We start from the raw sequence: 25,324 nt of genomic DNA, 5'->3' as shown, positions 1-25,324 counted from the left end.
TCTGCCAGCTAGATCTCTTAATTTACCCTGTTCCTGTCATCCTTTCCAGCTCTTGTCCTGTCTGATGAACTCAGCAGGAACAGTGATGTTAATGTTTGACAGTGGCTTCCTGCATTCCATTCCAAGGAAACCTATGTATATATCATAACTAGTAGGCTTCAACACCTTAATCAAATGGTAGATATTTGTGGGATTATATTCATAGTTGAAGAATCTTCTTAGTACTTACAAGATATCACTGTGGAAGGCAAGCCCTGACCAGACCCGTTCTAAATACTAGCAGAGTCTTAGCACAAGTAAGCCCATTATCATGCACCTTGAAACTACCCTTAGATATTTTTGTGACATTCATGGACCTTCCCTGGGTTTACTTACTTTTATTTTTTTTTAACTTGCAATGCCAGGTTATCCTGGAGACCCCGGCAAGCCAGGCCCTCCGGGGCTGAAAGGAGACAGAGGCATCCAGGGTCATCCTGGCCTTGCTGGCATCCCTGGCTTACCAGCTTTCCCAGGTGAAACAAATGAACCCACCCTCTGCACAGATCAATGCTTTTTCTTCTCTGGTGCCGAGCACCCTCTCCTATACCTCTGATGTAGGCCATACCTAGCCAAAGTCAAGGAAAAGGTAGACTCTACTCATAACCTCCCACTGCCAGCCCAAGGCTGACATATATAGGGGTAGGTCCTGACTGATCACTTTTCCTTTGACCTCCATAATGTATCATCACTGCGCAGACAATCCCAGACTGTCACTGAGGTTCACAGTAACCAAGTGGGGCTGGGTAGGGCTGTTAGAGCCCTGTCTTGCTCCTGTGGATGTGTCATCACACTAGATGCTTACTAACAGGGACTAACAAAAGTCTGGGGAGAAACATGGACTTATACACCTCAGTCTGTGCCAAACTTGGGCACCCAGAGTCCTAAGGATGACACCTCTGACCCATTCATCAGAGAGCCCACCTCATTCTGTAGTAGCCAGCAGATAATGTCCCAATGTTACTTTTTTAAAAAAGATGTTATTTATTTATGCATACAGAACTGGGGTACAAGCCAGAATTGCAGAGGCAGTGAGAGGATTTACCAGAGACAGTGTGGGGAGCAGAACAGGCTGACTGACGAAGTACACTGCTGAGGGGAGTGGCGGGCGGGTCAGGAGAGGTCTGCTGCACCATGTGGTCACCTCTGGGTGGGGATCGAACTGATGCTGAAGCAGCTTTAGCTTCTTAGTGCTGTGCTTTAACCTGCTGAGCCACTAGGGAGCACCCTGTTTCTTTTTTTTTTTTTAAGATTTATTTTATTTATTTACGCATATAAGAACTGGAGTCTAGGCCAGAGGTTTGGGGTTGGGGGTTGGATGAGAAGATTCACCTGAGAAGAGTGGGGAGCAGAACAGGCATATCAACTGAAATACACTACTAAGGGGAGCAGTGGGTAAGACAGGAGAGGTCTGCTGCACCATGCACACCATCCCCCCAGGCCAGGGATTGAACTCATGCTATAGTGGCTTGCTATAACTTGATAGCGCTGAGACTGTGATGTCTGCTTCACAAGGAAGGCTCTCAGATGTTACTTTGAAAGGTGATGGTTTCTAAATTTCTTGGAGATGGTCCTGCTTTTAAAGCAGCCACTTGCAGGGGGGTGAAGCTGTCCTTATAACCAAGATAGAAATAATTCACAAAGGAGAGTCTAGACATCCAGATTTTCCTCTCAGATTTGCCACTAAGAAGCTTTGGGTTCTCAACCATGTTTCCTCACTTTGATCTCAGTTCCCCAAAAGTTTAGGCTAGACGCTTCTAACTCTGAAGCAAGAAAGTGGCAAATGTTTTCCCTAATTGTTCCCTTGAAGTTAGTTTCCAACCTAAGTCACTGATAGGACTACTCCTGAAAAGTAGGGTGATATAATTGGCATTTTTTTTGGGGGGGGTGCCTATCCTTCCAGGTATACCAGGTGCCCAAGGACCCCAGGGAGTTCCAGGCCTGAAGGGGAACCAAGGAAACCGAGGCCGCTCTACAACTGGGCCAATTGGTCCCCCTGGAAGAAATGGTTTGCCAGGCCTACCAGGCTTACCAGGCCTACCAGGCTTACCAGGCCTACCCAGTAAGTTGTTTTTTTCTCTGTTTTATCTTGATATTTAAGTGTGATCTAGACTACAGGATAGCCATGTTTTTTGAAGGCGGGGGGGAGGTCTCACAGGTAAAACAGCTATGTTAGCTACTGTAGCAGTCAGAGTCCATCAAGGAAAACACCAAATAGGGCCACCCCCATGATCAAACATTATGCCTTCCAACTTTTGTGCCCATTTCACTCCACGCTTAGTGTTTCTCAGTCTTTAGGCCTCGGTCTTGCAGCTCCTAAAGAATCAGCATTGGTTCTTTCAAACTTCCCCCTATCCAAGGGCTCCACTGGGGTGGACCTAGGACCTGAGAAATGTGAAGCCAAGCCTGGATCCTCAAGATGGCTGCTAAGAGCCTCCATAGGGCTTATTTTCCTTAAATCTATCTGAGTTTGGGACTTCAGACGCTAGGAGAAAGGTTATACATATTCCCAACTTATTAGTAACTTACACCCCATGACCACTGCAGCTTGTACCATTTCCTCTTTTATCCAAGAGACCTTTCTAGGGGTAGACCTACGGACTGAGTTACTGACGCTGCCTTGTTAATTCCTATATCCCCAGTGTCCAGTGCCTGAAACATAGAAGATATTCCGTAAGTAGTGGTAATAGAATTGAGTCAACAGAGATGGACTTACTACAATCTTTGGGTCCCAGTTTTGGATTTTTTCTTGGTTTCTGATCTGGTTAGTAAGCCTCAAGGCCCCATGTCTTGGTGTCTGGGCTGCTATGCTGACTCAAAAAAATCACGAGGCCCAACGTAAGAAAAGGTGGTAATATTTTATGTATTTTTCCCTGAAGGTCCAATACTTGAGACTGGAACCCTCCAGAACACACAGCCAGGGTTCCCTGGTCTCCGAGGAGAACGAGGTCCAAAAGGAACCCCAGGCTTCAAAGGAGTAAAAGGTGATTTTTTGTTGCCCAAATTCCTTGGAGAAGGCTTTCTGGGGGGAAATCAAACCAACAAACAGAAGTGCTGCTTTGAGGTCTAAGACTGAGATGAGCAACCGAGGTCACACAGGGCAAAGTGGCTCCTCCCTGTTTGCAAGGCTAAGGCTGGAAGACACTTACTACTTTCCGCCTGAAGGAAGGGGTTCTGAACAAGTCAAGACCTGAAAATCCAACTGCCTCTAGAAAAACAATACCAAACCCCCTCCCCCATGATTTTGAAGCGCTGTTTCATTATCTCAGCCTTTGGCTACTATGCTCTCTCCATCTTCTTGTGGCATTTGAGTCATTCTTCAGTTTCTTACTCTGAGAGGAAGCTATTAAAGCTCAAATAAGTGAATTTATTAAATTCATTAATTCAGTAAATAAATTCATTATCCCTGGGCTTCAAGGCCGGGGTCCAAGACAAGTGAATTTACCAAATGAATAGAGGATTGGGGGTGGGCTGGGGATTTCAGATACCTGAGATAGGACCCCTTCTCTTAAGGATTAGCATCATTCCTCAGCCTCAGAGAAGTCCTAATTTAACTCCTCTCTTTTCTCAGTGCCCTATCATAAAATGTTACTACTTAAGTATAGGAGCTACAGGTGAAGGTTTTGAAAGCTCCGTCAATGCTATTCAGATTCAAGGAAGGGATTAAATTTGCAAGTCTTAAAATGTTAGTCTTGACCCTTCCCTGACCCACTATAATGCTATATAGGGTATGCTTAATGCCATTTCACTCCTAAAATGGACAAATCTCATGCCTTCCTTTCTATATTTCTATCGGGCCTGAAGATACTCTTCAAGTCTGCAGTAGAGATAGAGATTCTCAAACTGCTTTGTATGTGAGAATCACCTAGGGGAGAGTATTAAAAAATGAGATTTTTAGGTGTCACCTCCTGAGTGTCTGATTAGTTAGCCCGGGGTTGAGTCTCAGCAGGTCTCTTATAGTCAAGCATCAGGGTAGCTCATGCCAGAGCTCCCTGGATCACACTTGAGAAATACTAATCTGGAGAACAGATTAATAATCCCCTAGAGATTATTAAATCTCTAAATGTAAGGAGAACATTTCAGGGGAACTCAGTTACCTGTGTTGGCATAAATGGTCATTTTCCAGACTGTGAACATAGAAAGCCAGGCTAGTTGGAGGCCGAAATTCTAGTGACTGCTGGATAGCTTTTCAGTTGTGTGTTGCTAAAATCCCTATCATTCATTAACTTGGCATTTCTCTCTGTAAACAGGAGATGGGGGGTAGGTATTTTGGTGAAAAGAACTCTCAAGTGCTTGGGTTCCAGCCCCTCACTTGGTTCATGTAACTCAGTGGCCCTCAGCCCTGGATGCACACTAGACTCACCTTTGGCTAGACCCCACTGCAGACTAATGATGATGACTACTCAGATGAAATCTGAGAGAGGTGACATAGTTCATTTGAGTTTGCTTTCTGACTCCTGATTTCCTCCATTGTCAGGTATTGCTTCTTGTGAGGAAAATGATGTGCTTTGTTTAACGTTATCTCACCCTCCCCACCCTCACCCCCAGGCGACTCGGGTCTTTGTGCTTGTGATGGTGGTGTTCCCAACACTGGACCACCTGGGCAGCCAGGCCCACCTGGGCCACCAGGTCACACAGGCCATCCCGGCCTCAAAGGAACCAGAGGCGACCCAGGTTCTGGGGGAGAGCAGGGCCCCTCAGGGGCTCCAGTAAGTATTGCCAGAATGAGAGAGCAACAGGAGCCTTCAAGTGTTCCTAACTCCTTACAAGTCACTTTCTTAAAACACATAAAAGAAAAATGAGGACAAAGCAGCATTTTAAGGTTTTAATCTTAGACCAAAGAAGTCAGAGTAGGTACCCTAAAATCCCTTTCTGTGCTAATGTGCTTACATTCCTCCTTTAATCTCTCCCTTCCTCCCACAAAAGTCTCCACATATTCCTGGCTCTGTGCTGGGCCCTGAAGATAAAAATGGAACGGATTAGACAAGTTTACTATCCCTAAATGTGTCAGACTCTAGAAAGGATGCAGAGAATAAATCAGCAATTACTATGCAATATAAACAAGTGCTTACAAGAGTGTCAAGGAACTGTTTAGGGTCAAATGTCTGCTACCTCTCCTAATCATGCCCTTTGTGTTTCTTTGTCAGGGCTTAATTGGGCCTCAAGGTCATATAGGACTCAAAGGAAAGAAGGGCGAACCAACTGTCAGTGCAGGATCTAGGGTACCTGGAGAGCGGGGTGATCCTGGCCCTCAGGGACATCCTGGTAAGGCGGGTGCCTCAGGCAAGGACGGAATACCAGGCTTACCAGGTCTTCCAGGTCCGCCAGTAAGTTGATCCTTCCTGGGTGAATTAACTATAAATACACACACCTGACTTTGGGGGCGTGGGGCCTCTGGATCATGGACAGAGAAGAACAGAGACCAGAATATGTCTTCCTGCCTCTGTCACTGACACTTTCCACTCTATGCTTTTCCTTTTTGTAAAATAGGAATCTCTTTCCGAGAATGACTCATTGTCTCATTTGATAAATGCTAGCTGCAACAACCGTATCACTGAAATGCTTCAGTTCTCAGGAGCTTTTTCCTTTAGGTAATCAAGCTGCTTTCTGGGTCTTCAGAAATTGTTACCCTGCTTCTGTTTCCTGTTCCCTTCTTCCACTGACCTAGAACCTTTGGCACTATCGGCTCGCGCTAGGCTGACAAGTTTCATTCCCACAAACTAAAATCAGATGAGTCAATTGAGAAATAAGAGAATTCCAACAAAAAACCAAGCACTAGTCACATTGGTTATCTATTTTCTGGGGTCAGAGTTTCTCCAGATAAGGTTCTCCACTGGTATTTCATTCTTTCTTTTGTGTTGTCTAGGGTGATGGTGGACAAGGCTTCCCAGGTGAAAAGGGATTACCAGGACTTCCTGGTGAAAAAGGCCACAGTGGCCCAGCTGGCCCCCCAGGAATTGGGCTACCAGGGTCTCCGGGACCACGTGGGCTTCCTGGAGACAAAGGAATAGATGGATTACCAGGGCAACAAGGCCCCCCTGGGCTTCCAGGTGAGTCAGGAAGTCAGATGGCTTTAGATTTGGGATATTGATCCCGGGCAGAATCTAGATGTGACATGTGTGCATGAAATCTGCCATACGAAGACACTTTCCTGACTACAATTATTTTCTTTTTCTTTCTTTTTTTTAAAGGTTGGGTTGGGAGAAGGCATTTCTTTTCTTTTTTTTAAGATTTATTTATTCATACAGAACTGGGGTACAAGCCAGAGGAACGGGGGTGGTGAGAGGATTCACCAGAGACAGAACGGGGAGCAGAACAGGCAGATCAATGAAGTACACTGCTGAGGGGAGCAGCAGGCAGGTCAGGAGAGGTCTGCCGCGTCATGTGGGTCACCTCCGGGGCAGGGGATCAAACTCCTGAAGCGGCTATGGCTAGCTTATATTGCTACTCCTAACCCATTGTGCCATCAGGGAGGGCCTGCAAATATTTTCAATCTTCTTAAAGGATTCCATATGGAAAATCAGTATTGTAAATGTATTATGACATGTTTACACAAAACAGCATAGTTTTCATCTTTACTTATTGAAGAACTTCCTGACAGAACAGTCAGGAAATGTAACTTCCTTGAGAGGCTATAAACTAATAATCCCTGAAAAATTTCAAGCAAAGGCTTGTTGAATCTCTTTCATGAATGCCAATGAACTAGTGAGAGGGCAATTGGACAAAGTGTCCCCTAGATTGTATAGTAACTACAGCAAGGAAGCACTTTACCTTAACTCATGAAATCTAAGACTGGAAAGAGACTCTAATTGTATCTGTTCTAATCTCCATGTTATACCTTGATTCTCTGTCATGTATATAGTTTCTTTTTATACTTGAATTTCAGGAATTGTAATGAATAACAGTCCTGTGCTATTAGTAACTTGCTTTCCATACAGCCTGAACAGCTAGCTTTTCATCCCAACTTCTGTTTCCACTAGTGGTATCATACTTCTTACAGCCATCTGAAGTTTAAAAACATGACGTTTATCTCTTATTCTTCCTTTGCAATGCAGCTATTAAGCTGTCATCCCAAGCCTAACTTACCAAATACCTATATGATTGTTGAATAACTGGCTGGCTGGCTGGCTGGATGGATGGATGGATGAATGGATGGATGAATGGATGGAAGGCTAGATGGATGGATGGAAGAAACACTCAGTTTTACTATGAACACTTCTGCCAACTTAACACCTGTAAAATCAGCTGACTCATTTTAGTCCTTAGTCCAAAGGCTAGAATTCAAAAGTCTCCAAACATAGTCACAACTAACCTTTCTTCTTCCCCACTCTTCATGATTTAAAATAAATAAACCACAGTATTTTCACTGTTCCCACACACAATCTGTTAGTTTACAAGTCCAAGAATTTGTTCTTGTCTTTTCTGGAATGTCCTTCTTCTTTTCTCCATATAGGAGCCTCCTATCCAACTGTCAGGGTTCCCTGTAAGTCCTGTTTCTGAAGTTAAGCCTCCCCTTTACATCTACAGTATGACATTGTCCCTTAAGTTATACATTTTCTGCCACTTAATAATTTTTGCTTTTCCCAACTGCTTCATAAGACCCTGGATAGTAGGGAAGGTGAGCAATACCTTTTAGCATTTTTTCAACCCACCTATGTCCCATAGAAAGCTAATACATCCTCACAGAAGAAAGGGCCTCCCCAGTAACAAAGGAGCTGCTCCTTTGTCATATTTCTCCTCTTTCCACCTTGTCACTTTGGAGAATTACAAAGAAGACAGGACACCGTATCTCATAAAGTTTTACTTATTTCAAAATACTTTTATGAATTGGTGTAATGGGGATAGTAGCATGGGCCAAGATTTCATGATTCAAGATTCTCTTTTTTTATCATTCATCACATTATTAAATAACGAGTCCTCCTGGGGCATTTAAAATATAATTTGACTTAAAGAAATTGGATTTACAGTCATTTTCCCCAGAAACATACCCTTGGAGGTGAAGGTCAATTTTTATCTTTTAATTTTTTTCCAAATGAGGTTTACCAAGATATTTATGTTTTTGTGAATCAACACTCTCAAAACCAGTTAGTATTTTAATTTGGAAATTCCTATGAAGGTTTTTGGAATTTTATCAAGTAAAATCATTCTGCCTTTTAGAAATCCTGGTGTAGCTATAGCTTTCAGCTCTGGTCCCAGAGACCTTACTCATGGTCTCATGTATAAAACCTTGGCCCCTCTGCCAACTGGGCCTTCATTTTAGGCCAACCCATTCTGCAGGCCATTAGGTCACAAACTGAGTTACAAAAGAATGGCACCTATAAAGTTATTCACCCCCAAATCACCTGGATATTATCTACATTCTGTTTGGAAACAGACTTAGTCAAATAAAGGAAGCCCACAGAGGAACATTTCTATCCCAAATTTCATTAGTCCCTGCACACAGAAAGTTCTGATAAATATAGTGATGTAGCGAGCTACAGACTGGGAGATACCACATGAAAAACATGTTCCTGTACCAAGACTTTTACCCCCAAATTACTTCAATTGAGAGCATTGGCTTTCTTTTTCTGTCTGTAGGGACCAAATACAATGCCTCAAGCTTAGCTTTCTTTCCACACAAGTTTAAAACACAAACTGTGAGCCCCAGCCATTTACACTGTAGCCATTACTGCACCATGAACAATTAAGATGCTGGTCCTAAAGGTACTCACTCAAACCAGTGGTGGCCCAGGCGAGGGCAGCTGCATTGCCAGGAAAGGGAATATAGTCATCAGAAGCCTTTCAACCTAGCGGTGTGAATTATTACCAACCCTGGGCAAGCAGACAACTGACTGTTTCCAAGTAGGCTCTACTCCAGCTGCTCATAGTAATTAATCACCCTGGTGATTACTGAAATGGCTACTGTGTCCTTGATCCTGTGTGGGTGCCAGCCCTCTGCACTCAGTCCAGACAGGGAATTTGATTGGTGGGCATATGCAGACAAGAGTTCCCTTGGGCCTCGAGGAGCGCTGGTCCTGGTTTAATTTCCTCCTTTCCTTGATTGGTCTAAGTGATTGCTTCTGTGGGGAGAAGGTTGGGAAAGGACTCTTAGACACACAGGGAGGTGAGAGCTAGCTAGTTCTAATGGTTCTCAATCACCAGTGCTGGGCACCACCCCGCTTCCTTTTTTTCACTTCTTTCTCAGATACTCAGGATGGTCTGAGCACCATACTGGAGCGCCTGGATGGGGAGGATTAACGCTAAATCTGGGGTGCAAAGGCTAATGCTGACACTGCTTCAGAGGCTTCTTGGCACTTACCTCCTGGGAGGGGAAGTACGGGAGTAAGTGTGTGTGCAGTTTCTAGGGAGGCCAATTTCCTTTGCTGTGCAAGTTGGTGGCTCTACTGGTTTCTACCTTAAACATCTTCTTTTTCTGAACTTACCTGGTGCCATAACTTGCTTTGAGAGGTCCATGTGTGCCGCATTTATTTGTTGAACTCAGAGCAAATCAAGAAGATAATATCTTGACCACTGGAAGTACTTTTTATTTTGAAGATGGAATTTGACATTTATAAAGGAAATTCTGAACAATCAGGTCGCTCATCACATGGGTAGAACCGATTTCTGCTTTGATGGGGAGAAGTTTCTGAATTCAGGAATGTAAAGTAGAAAACAGAGACATAAAGTCAAAGAACCAGATAGCAGTCTGACTCACTATTTTGACCTTTTGCTTGCAGTACGTAGGTGTGGTGTATAGGACTGGCCTGGGGCCACAGAGGAGTATTTACTTAATTTCCTCTCATTTTTTGCTATCGTAGCTTTCATGATTATTTTTCTTGTCCTGGAGCCTTTCCAGAAGCCTATCCCTGGCCCCATCCTCTAAATGTTTTGTTTTCATCTGGTTGTCACAGGTGAAAAGAATGTATTAAATTGATCTCATAAATTGAGGATGGTTGGCTTTCTGTTTGGACCCAGCCCAGAGTTATTTACATTTTATCCAGTGTGTTTTTGAAGACATAAAACAATGGTGCTTCAGGGCTTACCACACCGGAGCCAGTGGGGTTACTGGAATATTTGGGACAGGAGTGGCCTCTGCAGGGTCCCTCTGGTGTGTCCATCAGTTCTGCAGCTGAGTCCAGAGGACCCAGGCCTAAGCCAAACACAGCGTTGGCAGCCCCTTCCAGTGAATCATCTCATCAGACGTGCTTGCGTGTGGAGCACATTACCACAACAGGGAAATAGCCCTCTGGAATACTCCAGCAGCTCAATGTTTGGCGGGATACAGATGGCTGCGGCCACTGACGAAGGAGGGTGCAAGCCTATGGTGATCTTTCCACCTGTGGAGACATACCTACACAAGCCTGGGGTCTAGAAGGCAGAAAGTTGTTGCTCAGGCTATAAAGCAGTGTCACTAACCTGACGGAGGTAGAAACCAAGGATTGGCCTCGTAGGAGCTCTTCAGATGCTCCCCCCATAAATAATAAATAGAAGCACAGCCAGAAGTTCCAAGTTATTGGCTTTGGTACATGTCATTTTCCATCTTGTACATGAGGCTCACAGAGGTAAAGTATCTTCCCATACATCTGGCTAGTAGCAAAAGTAGGGTATAAGTGTCTAGCTTCAGAGCCCAACCCCTTAACCAATGTAATTTACCATCCAATTACCGATTTTGATTTGGGAATAGAACAAAGAGGCTAAAAAAGGTCATTGAGCCTTCCTATCAGGTAGAAGTGGGATTGGAGGAAGAATACTCCTCAGTTAAGTAAGCAGTCTGAATCATAGGTGTATATATCTTTAAGAAATGCCATTTTTGATTTATTTCAAGTACAGGCAAAAGCTATAGCAGTTTATTAGGACTGTTGATGCTGTGGGATTGTTTAATGAATAGGCAAGACTAATTTTAATTAGCATAACAATTGGTTGTAAATAGCACTTGAGGGAGACTTCAATTTGTTCACCAGTACTTTTATTAAGCCTCCCCTCTGTGATCTTATGGACACTTTTTATGTACATTATGAGTGAGCAAGGAGTAATTTGCTACAGTAAGGGCTATACATGCCAATTCCAATGTCTTGAATATTGAAATTGACTAGCCCCGCTCCCTGACTAGCAGAGATGACAGCTTCAAATGAGAATCTGAGGAAAGAGTTACCATGTGTCTGTCATGCCCAGGAGTGACTTCCACTGTTTTTCTGGTACAGAAAAATGGGTACACCTGACCAAGGACAATCAGTGAGTTTTTATAAATCCCAATAAGTTATATCAAAATCATCCAATGGTTTGAGAAAAGCCTCATTCCAAGAAAAGGGCAGACATGTAAGCTGAGTAGTCTTGGCTTTAAATCCTCCTGCACTCTAGCTGTGTAGATATAGTGGACCTTAGCGCTAACCTCAAGCTTCATCTGAAACCAAGGTGAATAGGCAATTGTTTGCTGCTCTACCTGCACAGGTGACCTGTAGACAACTAGGTAACATTCACTTCATAGGTGACTGCCAGCCCATGGGCACGCATGGTTTGGAAAGTGGCATCTTGTCACTTGTACACTAGTGGCATTCTTATCCCTAAGCAGTAGCAATTCCCAAGAGCATCTGATTCTAGGATTCTTCTGCGTGGGCCCCAGCCACTGGGTGGGAAAAGGGACTTGTTTGGGACGGAATGGAAGTAAAGTATGTCAGGAAGAAATCCTCCCTGACTCAGTGGGTTCACCAGATGCTTCCATGTTGCCAATTACAGGTATCACCTTGCCTTGTATTATTCCTGGAACCTATGGCCCATCAGGACTGCCCGGAGCTCCCGGATTCCCAGGTATGGAATGAGACCAGACAAAGGCACTGAGTACACTTCTAAGTGCCGTGGGCCAAAGGAAGCCCACTGGCCAAACAAAGGAAGCTACTGTGTATAGCCCAGTAGCATTTGTGGACATTCCTCCAGAGAGGTCAGCCATGAGGGCTGAGAAAATAGAATCGCTGCTAGAGAGGCTATGTGGGGAGGTGAAACTGAGAAAAGAAAGAGACAAGGATTCTTGATTGCACCTCACAAGTTTCCTTCCCCTCTCACTGCTCATTGTTGGGCTTTCAGGTCCTAAAGGGGTCCGTGGCCTCCCCGGGACCCCCGGCCAGCCTGGGTCGCATGGACATAAAGGAGAACCTGGCCATCCAGGATTGGTTCACCCACCCAAGTTTCCAGGTATGGAGAAGAGCTTCTCTGCACCTTCTTCTTCACTGTGACTGTGTATTTGGACTGTGATAGCCATTCACAAGTACAGGAAGTTGTGTGTGCTTGATGTGGTAGAATGGTTTTAATTTCATGCTCGGCACGGCAGAGCTCACAACTATGGAGTGGCGGTGTAACCCAGCAATGAGGACCATTTGAGATAAGCTGGGACAATCTCTTCAATTTCTGATGAGGAAACTGAGGTTCAGAGGGAAAGTAATTTGCCTGAGCTCACACGACCAGTTGTGACAGAGCTAGGACTCTGCTAGGTCTCCTGAGCGCCAGTCCTGTGGTTGTTTCCTGCAGAAACTCCCTAAAGGTCAGAGAAGTCAAAGATGAGTCAAAGGAAAATTGTCTCTATCCCTTTGCTAATACCCTCTTGTGCCAAGCACAGCTTCATTGTTCTACACTGCACAAGTGGTTCTCAATCTGTGTTCCTGGGCCAACGTCCGTCAGCATCATCTGGGAACTTGGAGTAAACACACATTCTCAGCCTCCACCTTCCAGGCCTACTGACCCAAAGCTCTGGCAGTGGCCCCAGCAATCTGGGTTTTGCCAAGTGCTCCTGTCCCAGGTGACTCTGGTCTCACTCAGGTTAAGAGCGACCCTACCCTACAGCATGAATGTGGAGAGCAGTATTCATCTAGGCCAAGAGCTATATAGTGCCTCCTCAGTTCCCACCACCACTGAGGAAGAGGCAAGCATGACACCCAGATGTTATATCACATCAGAAGAGACTGACCTTTGACCCGCAGTTTCCGGTGTCACCTGTTCTCTTCAGGAGCCGGTTGCTGAGCTCTGCCCAAGTTGCAGCCTCACTGAGCTAGGCCCTTCTGGCGCATGGTGTGGCCTCATTGTGGGCCAGTCCTTCCGGACCAGGTGCTCCTGTCCTCAAGAGAAGTGACACATCGATGCGTTGTTAAGTTTCTTAGTAGAAAACTGTCTGAGAGACATCTGCTCAAGACGAATCACTTCTAAATCTTCATGGCCTTTTGTTTTTTGCCTCTTTACATTCAGGGTTTCCTGGACTGCGTGGGGACAAGGGCTTGCCTGGGTTTCCTGGGCTCCCTGGAAAAGACGGCTCGCCTGGAAAAGTTGGCAGTCCAGGTTTACCAGGTTCCAAGGGAGCCCCTGGTGACATCTTTGGCGCTGAAATTGGAGCTATGGGCGAGCAAGGCCTACAGGGATTGCCAGGGGACAGAGGACTTCCTGGAGATCCTGGCTTGCCAGGACCCAAGGGTGACTGTTTTGTCCCACATACTTAACAATCTACAGAAATCCTGTCAGTAACCCTTCTACTTGCATGAATACTTGCCTGAATCTGGGGTGATGAATTCATCTGGGGTGAAATGTTTTCCTTCTCTTTTTGGAACTTTTCCTCAAATAACATAACTCTATTTTCCTGTCTCAGTAAGTCTAGAAGTAACCATATCCAACAGTCAGACTTCTTGCAAAGCCTCTGGGTTACCACTGGCAAGACCAGCATGATTGGAGCTGAGAAGACAGTGGCACATGGGATGAACTCCTGGTCAAGTTCTTCCACCAGAAGTTGCTTTGGTGACCCTGCCCTGCTGTTGGTCCAGATTTTGACCTCCTGTCCCTCCCTTTCCTTAGGTCTGCTTGGGAAGTCGGGTTTGCTGGGCCCCAAAGGTGAACGGGGAAGCCCTGGAAAACCAGGCCAAGCAGGATGGCCAGGCTCCCCAGGATCTAGCGGCCTGCTGGGCATCAAGGGCCAAGCCGGGCTCCCAGGATTGCCAGGCATTACAGGCACTTCAGGTAGGTCCTCTGGAGGAGGAGTCCCGGCTTGACAGACTTAAGCTAGGTCTGGGTCCTGGAGGCCCGAGAGGTATTCGCACCGTGACCTGCTCAGACTTTAGAAGGCGAGGACTTAGCTTTCCAACCTCCAGGCCCCCTCGCAGGGCCAAGCAGGACTCATTTCTGACAGCCCACCTACCCGTGTTCCCTCCCCTTTGTATGCTGCAGCCTCCTCCCACCTTGCCCTCCCTCGTTGTGGAGGTGGGTCCGGCCCATCTCCATGGCCTTCACTGGCTGTGGGAATCTGCTCCCAGGTGAGCCTGCCTCTGAGGAGGAGCTAGGGCCTGAGAGTCCTTCCCTCAGCAGTGGGGCCCGGCAGCCCCCCGGTTCCAGCCCATTGTTTTCAGCTTGCCTGTTTTCGTGCACCGCCCTCCTCCCCCTGTGCAGGGACCACCTCATCCCTCCTTTTGTGTGGCCACGTGACTCAAGTCATTTGCAAAGTCACCAGTATCCCTTTTACTTCCTTTATCCTTCTGTGTATCTGGGGTCTGAACAGAGGCAATTCAGGTTGAGAGGACAGCACCGAAGCTCATAGTCTAACATCCCCTTCAGCTTGGAGTTGGGGGGTGGGAATTGTGTGACTATGCACTATAACCTAGCAAGGCCAGGGGTCCCTGAACTCATGCTGTGGGGTTCACCCCCTCCCCATTGAATTTCCTTCTCTTGTTGTGGAATCCCCTTTACCGCCTCCCATTAGAATCCTGGGGTTTGCAGCTACTTGGTGCTTTTCAGTCCATAGAAGACTAAGTCAGCCATTCACTTAGGTCCTTGGAGGCCAAAATACCTCTGTAGTCACTGCTTTAATCCTTTGGTTTTTTAATTTCCTTGCTTTGTACCTGAACATTCCACTTTGGCAGCAGCTCAGGAGGTTAATCCCATTGACCATCTGAAAGCATGGAGAAAGAAGTCTCAGAATACCTAGGAGACCAAATGGGCCTTGGGGATTTCTACAGTACTTGGCACTAGGGGGTCTTTCAACATTAATGCCAAGGAACTGACTGACTTAACTGCTTGCATGAGGGATTAAAAGGGCGGCCCTGTAGCCAAGGCTCCCTGGGAGGCTGAAGCAAAGACTCGCTTTAACCTCTGCTTTAACCTTTACTTCACCGATTGGCTCAGGCATCAGCCATTGTGGCCTGATGCCTGAGCCAAAGTACCAGGAAACGAGCCCAGTTGCCACCCCGGCTTCCCAGAGCTCCATTAAGAAGCTAAAGTGTGGAGCACATTCATAAAGGAAGAAGGTATAATCAGAAGGGGTTTGCTTACTCTGCCTGCTACTGTGGCATGCTGTGAGTAACAGCCCCTGCCATGGTGACCTGGGTAGTAGGTACGAATGCTCAAGCCAACTAAGAACTCTGCCCATTAATGCCCCACCCACATAGGCCATTTTTTGAGAGCCATTTACAAAACCCAATAAACCAACCAACCGGAAGCCATGGGAAGAGGCAGTGGCCAGATCTGAGCAGAGCCTCACTTGACAGCTGTCCTGTGTTCTCTCCTGTGTGGACTCAGGGCGTCCTGGAAAGAAAGGTCCAAGAGGAGAAACGGGTGCCCCTGGATCAAGTGGAAGGAGAGGTCTGCCTGGGATGAAAGGCCTCCCTGGACCCCCAGGGTTAACAGGCTTCCTGGGGAATGCAGGCCCACCAGGGATCACAGGGTTGCCAGGTCTGCCCGGCCCGAAGGGTAAGTGAAGTGACCAGGCAGGGAGCAGTGTGTGCCAAGAAGCAGCATTCATGCTCCCCAGCTTGTCCCCTTTCTCTGCCTGGGATGGGAGACAGGGAGGGAGGTGGATGTCTTTGTGATAAGAGAGTTGGAGAAGGCTAGTGCTAAAAGAGTGCCCCCCCCATGATGACTCACCCCCACTGCCTGCTGGGAGGAACTCTGGGCTGAGCAGCATGGTCAGTCAAGCCCAGGACAGTAACAGCCACACTGGATTTACTCTCCTGCAACACCCCGACGCAGAGAACCTGAGACTAGACACTAGAGGCTGGACGGTGGCATCTCTGCGTTATCGGTACACAGGGCAAAGAACTGGTCCGAGGCCACACAATGGGTTAGCAGCATCTCTGCCACCTTAGACTAACTTGGCAAATCATGAGAGAGCTGCCCGCCTCTTCTTTCCTTTCTGTTGCTTAGAGCCTTGCCCCTGTCCAAAGTAGTACAATGTGTAACAAATAAGAGCTTAGACTTTGGAACTAGAGATGTGTCTCGAATACCTTCTCTGCAGCTTCCTGGCTGTGTGTCTTTGGGTGAGTTATTTAGTTGACATTTCCTTGTGTATAAGAAAAGTCTTTTTGTAACTACAAAGAAACAAAACAAAAAAATAAAACCCAAGCAATACCAAACCCTAGAAAACCAATGATGCAATTGAGGCTTCAAGAGACAGCCGAGGGGAACAGTGTGGGGGCCACAGTGGACTCAGGCAGAACACTGTGGGCACCTCGGTTGTGGATGTGGTGTGCTGACATGCATCCGAGAAGGTGCTGAATCACATACAGTGTTGTAAAACAATACTACCTCTGTTTAAACAAAGGTGATTTCAGCTTCTATTCAAATCCACAGAAATTTCAGAAATATCTAAAAAGAAAATTTTGTTTTCCAACAGGTGAGAAGGGGAATGTTGGACCGGTAGGTTATCCAGGAATGCCAGGTCCCCCTGGTATTCCTGGTGCAAGTGGCTTGAAGGGAATTCCTGGATCAGCTGGAAGAGTGGGACCATCTGGATGGGCTGGTAGCCCTGGCGAAAAAGGTAAACTGGGGAACCAATTACTGGCACTGCTGCCTTTTTTCCCAAGATACAGCTTTTTTGTAGCCTCTTGCCCTTCCTGCAGCTTGAAACCATCCTGTGTTAGCTTAGAAGATCTGAGGATTTGGAATGAATTCCTTCCAAACCCAGAGACCTTTCACTTCTGAGTTACCACTGCAAGTCAGAGGCCTGGTCATTCATTCCCAATGCTAGGCGGGAGGCTTTTGAGTAGGGTCCAAAGTTACTAGTGGTCTTCAAGCATGTTGAAAGAGAGGGCACACACAGAAATGCAAAGTTGGGACAAGGGGAATGGGAAAGAAGTTGGAAGGGCCCAGAAAAGGATTAGGGGTGTGGCCTGAGATGAGCTACTATGCAAGTGCAAGCAGCCTGATCCCGCGTCTAAACTTGCTTTGCTCTCACCTGGATCTCGTGATCTCCATCCCTGCAGGAGACAGAGGCGAACCGGGGCCAGTCGGAAGACCCAGTCCAAGACCACCCATGCTGAATGTCCAGCTCAAAGGAGACAAAGGCTCTCGAGGCTCACCTGGGTCTTTTGGATTTCCTGGGCCCAGAGGTGCTGGGGCAGGGAATGGGCAAGCGAAATGCACAGGAAAGATTTTAGGAACAAACTTGACTCCCTCCTGAGAAAGGCCCCACAGTATAGGGCTGCAGAGCAACAGTGTGGGTGGCAGGAGGCGTCCAAGAAAGCCAACTTCCCTGGGCCTGAGAGGGGCCTGAACTTTGAGACTGCCAGTTTTCACTGCCAAGTGAACTGAGTTTTTGAACCATCAGCAGTTGGACACCTGGAGAAAATCAGGCCATAGTGGGGTGAGGACAGAGCATCTTTACGAATGCTAGAGTTGCGGTTCCTTTAACTGGTGGCTCATGTGACTAGAAGCACTGCCCCCACCCTCACCCCCACTTTGAAGCTAACTTATCCCAAATGTGCTCCTGGCTTGCCTGTGACCATGGCACTTATACTGGGGTTAGCAGATTTCCTCTTGCTCAATCTTTTTCAAGCCATTTTTCTCCTTTGCCAGGTGATAAAGGACAGCCAGGCCACCCTGGGCTCCCTGGCTTACCTGGAGCTCCTGGACTCCCTGGCACCATCAAGGGAGTGAGTGGGAGGCCAGGGCCCCCTGGCTTCCCCGGACTACGGGGCTTGCAGGGCCTGAAGGGATCCCCTGGGATCACAGGTTTCCCAGGAATACCTGGAGAAAGTGTAAGTGTGCGCAGATGTGTGTCTCCCCAGGGATACACTCCATCGCAGAGGACATGCCATCATGGTGCACCTTCCTGGCCAGCCCAGTTCCCAGTCCCTGCCCCTAGCACAGCGGCAGTGCAAAGCCCTCTCCATGGTTCTGACCAATTTTCTCACTCCTTCCAAATCATTCCTTCCTCCGGGCCACCACGGTTCATGCTCTCCTCCACACAGCAGACTTGTTCTTCCTTGGGCCTCAGTCCAGGAGCCTCTTCTCCACACCCACCTGCTAGAATCTACCTTGCCACTGCTTATATCGACCCTCATTGCCTCCAAATTTCCTCAATGAGGTTTTTCAAACTTGAGATCAAGTTTTTGTTTCTTTTTCTTTGTACCTCAGCGCTGGCACTCCACACGAGTGGAGTACATCATAAGAATTCAGACAAACTTCCTGATTTTTTGATTTCAGGTAGTTTTTGTTGCCTCCACGGGCAACAACTGGCAAAGCATCTGGTCCAGCGTCCCTGGGTTCTTAAAAGCCAGGTGGCATTGTAGGCTTAGCGATAAAATAGACTTTGGGATTCAATTCTGATGCCAATTTCATCACTCATTAGCTCAAGGAGCATGTACACATCACTTCAGATCTTTGAACCTCATTATTCTCATTTGTCAAAAAATGGGACTAACATTCAAACCTCCTCCAGACACTAGTATTAAGTGGGAGAGTATGTGTAAAGCATTTAGCCTTGTTTCTGGCTCATGGCAAGCTCTGAATAAATAGTAGTGGTATCAGTAACAGTATTGAAGGGATTGAATCATAGAACACCTATGTTCCCTGAAGGCAAAGACTCCGCCTTTTAAAAGTGTTAGTCCATCTTGTAGAGAGAACACACACTCTCTCTCTCTCTCCTCTCTCTTTCTCTCACTCCCTCTCTCTCTCTCTCTCTCACACACACACACACACACACACGCATGCATGTGTACACACACACAAATCCCTGAAGCAATTGCAAAAGAAATCATTCTAAACTGGATGGTCCTGACTATTTCACACTAGGAGGGATGAAACCAAAGTGGGAAAGCCTTTTGGGATGCATCCCAGAATGAGCAATGGCTCAGAATTAGTAGATTTAGCAACATGCAGGAAAATGCCAGGTGAAAGGAAGAGGCGCCCTGGGTAATAGTCCACTGAACACAGCGACCCAGTCCAGAATTCCCAGTCTCGCTGAGGCTCTAAGTGGCATGTGTGTATTGGATGCAACTCAAAATGAATTAAAACCATGCCAGATACCAGGGGAAGAACTATGCTCACAGCAGCTGACATGCCCGCTACCCAGACTCACATGGTGTCTTGGACATTTGCCAATGAAGGCAGATTTCCTTGTGTAAATCATTCAGACTCCAGCACCCGCACACATAAGCCTGCTACCTGGTGGCCGACAGACTTCGTGTTCCTTGCGGCGCCTGCCGTAAGGGGCTGGCCTGTGACACACTTCCTGGTTCAGGACTTTGGCGTGGGTGGTGGCAGACACCAAGTGGAGAACACCAAGTGCTTGCCCTGACTTTCACTTGTGTTTTTCCTAGACTTGTCAGAACAGCCACAACTTAATTTCTCAAGATTCTGGGTTTTTGTTTTAATTAAATTTATTTATTGAGGTATATTTTACATCATTGCTCATCTTTCAACAGTGTTTACATTTCCCTCCCCTCAGGTACAGACCCTATAGAATTTCCTCCCCAATTCACTGGTGCTCTACCACCATAGTCCCCTGTGCTCCTCCCTCCCTCCTACCCCTCTGCAGACACGCCACTCTAATACAAGCCTACCGGTGCCCCAGAGTATGGGATAGGCAGTTCCCAGGCTTTGGCTCAGAAAGGGGAGAAGGGCAAAAGGGTGAGAGGCCTGAGCTCTGGGCAGACATAATATTCCATATTATTTTTAAGGGTTTACAGGGTCTCAGTGGAGTTCCTGGGCTCCCAGGAATATCCGGTCTCCCGGGTTCAAAAGGTAAGGAGTATTTTCTCCTTTAATGTGTTTTTCCAGAACCAGGTGGATTTCCAGTAGGTCCAATGCTCTTCCGGAAGGAGACTGTGTTTAGGGGAAGCGCACTCATTGATTTGCATTTCCCCTTTGTCCAAAGACCCACTGCAGTCTTTGTTCCTCAAAGACTTGAGACAAACTGTAGTGCCTCCCACGCTTGCTGTCTGTGGCTTTCTTCTCACCAAGGAATAGGCTGTACTTTGGCTCTTAACCACACCTGCCCTCCGGACTCAGCAGCAGAGGAAAGCCTTGACTCTAGACAGTCTCCTCCCCCGCTGAGTCCAATTTCCCATCCTTGCCGTGGTCATCATTCCAGTCTGGTGATGCTCGCAGTGACCTTTCATCTCCTCTGCCCACACTTAGTGTAATGCTGTGTCCCCAGTGGACATAGAATGCATGTGGCAGTGTTTCATGCCATAGCTTGGTAGGACCCCATTGACTTGTGATCGGTCACTCTTTACCCAATGGGTAATTTTGTCAAGGCGCTGCTCTGCTACACTGAATCTGAAAATATTTTGTGCTGCAAAATCATCTGTAGTTTCTCCAGACCACTGTAACTATGTCTTGATATCCCCAGGAGATAAAGGCCAGACACTCAGAACTCCTGGTAACCCAGGACCCAAGGGACAGCCTGGAGAGCCTGGTCTCAACGGTAAGACTGAAGTACTTTTATCTCACAGATACCTCAAAACTAAGGCACAGAAGGAATTTTGGAAGTCTGCAAACCCCATCTAGTGCAGACAAATTCCTCCCGGACGTGTGTTCACTCATAAGCAGGCCATAGTTGCCCGAAGCAAGCCAACCTGCTTTTTCTTCAAGACTCATAGGCTGGCAGAGACCTTTGGGATAATGGCTTCCACCTCCTTAATTTATAACTAAATTCCTTCTCATATACTTTCCATTATTCCTGCTTCTGACGTCACTCAAAACAAGTTTACTTACTTTCAACTTGTGTCACCCTCCAAGCATGAATACAGGTGCCATGGTCCTCTTTAGATTCTTCACTGAACTTAGCTCCCTGAAAAGTTCAAAGTAGCAGGCCTCCCTGGTCGCATAGGCTTTAAAGTCTCAGCACTATCAAGCTATCTGCAGCCACTGCAGCCTGAGCTCAATCCACAGCCAGGGAGCTGACCCACATGGCCCAGCAGACCTCTCCTGGCTCACCTGCTGTTCCCCTCAGCAGTGTATTTCCATAGATCTGCCTGTTCTGCTCCCCACTCTATCTCTGCTGAATCCTCTCACATCCCTGAACCTCTAGCCTGTACCCCAGTTCTTGTATGCATCTTAAAAAAGTTCAAAGTAACTTCATCTTCATGCTCACCCATTCCTATGGTGGACTGAAATGGGGTCTCTGATCACTCAGTATTTTTTTTTTTATTGTATAGGTGTGAAAGGAAAAGCTGGACTAGTTGGTGATGTAGGTTTCCCAGGAAACAAAGGTGAAGATGGGAAAGTTGGTATTTCTGGAGATGATGGCCTTCCTGGCTCCCCAGGTACCATGGCACTTGACAACTTTATTCTGAAAAGGGGGTATTCTGGAAAAACAAAACAAAACAGAGGACTGGTTCCAAGGCATTACCCATTGTGAATTTCTGCCTTGATTTTACTTCTAGGACTCCCTGGGACTACTGGCATGAGAGGAAACCCAGGGCTTCCAGGTTTACCTGGCCGTCCAGGAACAAGTGGGACCCTGGGACTCCCTGGCCTAATAGGAACCAAAGGTATGTGTATTTGGGAGAAGGCATGTGTGTGTGTGGGGGGGGGGGAAACATCCTTAATTCAAAAAAGGATAGCAGCTACTTTATATTAGCAGGTACTAGTAGGGCTTAAGTCATATACAGATGAGGCATTGACTGGGCTGAATGAGGAATGATGGGAAAGGAATGGAGGGCACATATTCATGTAAAGAGCAGCCATCAAGAGAAGTTAGCAAGGAAGGTGTTGCCCTGGCGCATGTAGCTATTCCCTTGGAGATTGAGAAGCAAGCTGACAGCTCAAGGTCTTGACATCGGGTAATTGAAGATACCAAATTACTCCCACCCTGCTCTTAAAGCTGGACTGATCTCTAAAAAGAGTCAGGGAAATGTAGGGTCAGGGATGGCTCCATCTCCCATAAGGCATTAAGGAATGCCTTAATCAAGATCATGACCTTTAAAGTTAGATTTTGCAAAGTGCTTGGGGACTGCTAATTTTTGTTGATCCTTCATGACTCAGAGTTGCTGGAGCCATTTTTTTATGTTCTTCCCTGTCAGGTTTCCCTGGACTTCCTGGTTTACATGGACTGAATGGTCTTCCAGGAACCAAGGGAAGCCATGGAACTACAGGTAAGGAAGCCCCCATCCCCAACCCCCGCTAGGGTAAGGAGGAGAGCATTGGCCCTTCCAGAAACATGACCGTGCCTGGCCATGATTTCACGACTGTGATGTGTCCCATAGCTGAGGACACATCCATCTCCTCACCAGCTCCCTGAAGTGGAAAGGGAGGAGGAAAGAGTTTGTCCTTCCATCCAAATGAGCTTTCTTCCCTTTTATTCCAGTACTCAGCCTCTGTTATCTCTCAGGCAGGTCTCTTGGGCTCCCAGCAAGTAAACGGGGCATGAGGGCCTTACCAGTCCTGAGTTCTGTTCCCCTCTCTCTGCATATCCTTTTAGGACCTAATGTAACTGGTGTGCCTGGACCAGCTGGCCTACCTGGACCCAAAGGCGAAAAAGGCTCTCCAGGAACTGGTGTTGGAACCCCAGGGAAGCCAGGAATAAAAGGACAAAAAGGTAGCCGAGGTAAGTAAGTCCAAATCAGGCCTTGAAGAAGATGAGTGATGGGCCCAGGTTAGAGAATCAGGATTGGATATCATTAGGGTTCGCAGGCTGGAGCTGTGGATATCTTCACATCTCTGGGAATCTTGGGGCTCAACAGAACTGACTGCTGAGAAAGATAAAGTGGGCCATGCTAAGGGCTTTCCTGAGGAAGTGTCTGGGAATAGTTCAATAGTTCCTTCTAGCCTCCAAGTTCCCTGCCCCTCTCTCTTGTTAACCTCACTTGCCCAGAGCCTGGGTCCAATGGTCCTGAGGGAATGGGCTTGCCCACTTTCTAGAAGTTTACCAGGAGTAAAGATGTTCCTCAGTGTCCTGTGTAGCAGGCACACCCAAGGCCCTGGAAAGATAGTGTGGCTGCTGAACGGAGCCTAAGAGTAAGAGTTAGATTATAGGTATATGTCTCCATGGGACAGGCACACAGCACACATGTAATTCAGATTTGTTGGGAAAACAGTTTACTGGAAAGCAGGTTTTGCCCTAGTCTGGGACCCTGCCTCATCACATTGTCTGAAGTCTCTTTCTGAGCCTTCTTTCATCCACCTCTCAAATAGTATGAATTCTGGCTCTTTGACTCTCCCTGCAAATGTTCTGAAGACCCTTACGTACCCCACTTAGCAGAAACAGGAAATGAATTTAGTGTAGCCTCCAGGTAAGAGCTTGGGCTCTGCATTCAGACCAAGCTGAATTCAAATTTCAGCTCTACCTGTCACTGACCCTGTGACCTTGAACAAGGATGGTACTTGCCTTTAAATTTCAAGTGAGCCCTTAGCTTTCCTCTTCTGAAAAAAGAGAATGAACATGACAGATTTAGTGAGCATTCGATGAGGAATGAAGTCACTCACCGCAGCCCTGTCCCACAGTAGGTGCTCAAGAAATGCTGGCCATTATGTTATTACTCGTTACCTGGGGAAATCATATTTGCAAAATGTTCTCTTCCTCATAACTCTGAGGCCTGGGGTCCCACCACATTTTCCTTGCTGACGGGCATGGTTGGAACATGCCCGTACACTTTCTGGGAACTGTAGTCATACATTAATTCGTTTCCTGCTGCATTTTATATTGGTGCATCTGCTCTCTCTGTGTTTACTCTTTCCTTCAGTCGGGACCAATCTGTTCTTTACCCAAAGCCAGCAACTTCTCTAGAGAGGGTTCACACAGGGTCTGAGTCTGCAGGGAGCTTGTGTGGCTTCTTTCACAGAGATAGAGAAACAGGACATTTCCTTTCTGTTTTCAAATCTTGCTTCTGAATGCCTGGCCACTCAATTATTCATTTCCTTTAGTTGTCAGAAGTACTAAAATCACAATTCCAAATGCAGTAAACAGCATATGGCAAGATGCATACATTTCGGGAATACAGTATTGAGGGGACAGAAAAGTAAGTCGCAAAGGAATACATTTGGTTGGATGCCACTGATAAACATTTACAAATAAATAAAATCAAGTAAGACATTGCTTAGAGATACAAATTTGTGTGGCCAAACACTGATGAAAAGGAAAGATGTATACAAAATTCAGGAGTAGTTGCCTCTGAGCGGAAGGGAAGAGGCAGGATCTGTGGAAAAACTTTCAAAATTGGATGGTAGGGTCCCAGATGTTCATTGTATCTGGATTATATTTTCCATGTGATTTAGAAATACACTGCTGATCTTCTCAACACGTAATTCAGACAATTTGCTTACAACGAATACAGCAAATATCACTTCTTCCTTCTCTTAAGTACTTACCTATGATTTGATCGTGCAAGTTAATGTAAAAGGGGGATTGACGCCTAAGAGAATTTCTAGAGCAATCCCTCTCCTTATAATACCTTTAGCTAAATAACTTTAAATTATGCCTGTCGTTTGCACATTGACACTAGACCAAGAAGTTGCACCTGTATATTTAGGGTTTTTTAGCCTCTGACACTGGGTTCAGCTGGAAAAACATGCCACTTTGGAGTTCATGTGCTCATTTCAAGTGTATTATTCTTAAAGAAACACATGCACTTTTTCTTTTTTTTTTAACGGCTTGAGGTCAGTTCAGATTTGGGGGCCTTTGGGAGGAAGGACTTACTTCAAATACTTTGTCAATTGATTTACCATGGATTTACAACTGTATATAACTTTTAGCAGTATAGCTTTACAATTAGTTCCAATTTAATGATATATGGCATAATGATCAAATCCAGAAACAGGTATAGAAATGAGGAGATTCCAAAAACTGCCACAGGGAGTTTATAATCTGTGTGCTGCTCACACTGTACTGTATGTGGGGTCTCTTTTATTGGTTATGCATAATTGAAGCACAGTTTTCATAATTACATAATCATCGCATAATTTACATAGTTGTAATACACGCCTATGAAGCTATATATTCAAAGGAAAATACATTATCTTTTCAGATTTTTACATTTGCAAAAATGGCAAACGTGTCAAAGGTTCGTCAAAGATATGTGACAATATCATCAGTACTCCATATGACTTTGCAACCAGTTTGCCTTTT

The 25,324-nt window shown here is 46.3% G+C and overlaps 1 protein-coding gene across 1 annotated transcript in view; it reads left to right on the top strand.

The window, feature by feature from the left end:
• Positions 1-25,324, top strand: part of COL4A6 (collagen, type IV, alpha 6) — a 150,518-nt gene that overhangs the window by 115,358 nt on the left and 9,836 nt on the right. The window contains exons 17-36 of the mRNA XM_012727066.1: positions 405-512; positions 1,940-2,089; positions 2,916-3,020; positions 4,585-4,745; positions 5,184-5,363; positions 5,903-6,086; positions 11,749-11,820; positions 12,094-12,201; positions 13,246-13,467; positions 13,843-14,004; positions 15,556-15,726; positions 16,649-16,792; positions 17,238-17,363; positions 17,830-18,011; positions 19,935-19,998; positions 20,609-20,683; positions 21,417-21,524; positions 21,645-21,752; positions 22,284-22,355; positions 22,682-22,807. Coding sequence (XP_012582520.1) covers positions 405-512; positions 1,940-2,089; positions 2,916-3,020; positions 4,585-4,745; positions 5,184-5,363; positions 5,903-6,086; positions 11,749-11,820; positions 12,094-12,201; positions 13,246-13,467; positions 13,843-14,004; positions 15,556-15,726; positions 16,649-16,792; positions 17,238-17,363; positions 17,830-18,011; positions 19,935-19,998; positions 20,609-20,683; positions 21,417-21,524; positions 21,645-21,752; positions 22,284-22,355; positions 22,682-22,807 — 2,628 coding nt within the window. The remainder of the gene's footprint in view (positions 1-404; positions 513-1,939; positions 2,090-2,915; positions 3,021-4,584; positions 4,746-5,183; positions 5,364-5,902; positions 6,087-11,748; positions 11,821-12,093; positions 12,202-13,245; positions 13,468-13,842; positions 14,005-15,555; positions 15,727-16,648; positions 16,793-17,237; positions 17,364-17,829; positions 18,012-19,934; positions 19,999-20,608; positions 20,684-21,416; positions 21,525-21,644; positions 21,753-22,283; positions 22,356-22,681; positions 22,808-25,324) is intronic.

This window comes from Condylura cristata, unplaced genomic scaffold, assembly GCF_000260355.1.
Source record: "Condylura cristata isolate star-nosed mole 26May11 unplaced genomic scaffold, ConCri1.0 scaffold00019, whole genome shotgun sequence".
NCBI classification, from domain to species: domain Eukaryota; kingdom Metazoa; phylum Chordata; class Mammalia; order Eulipotyphla; family Talpidae; genus Condylura; species Condylura cristata.
This window is presented reverse-complemented; position numbering and strand designations above follow the sequence as displayed.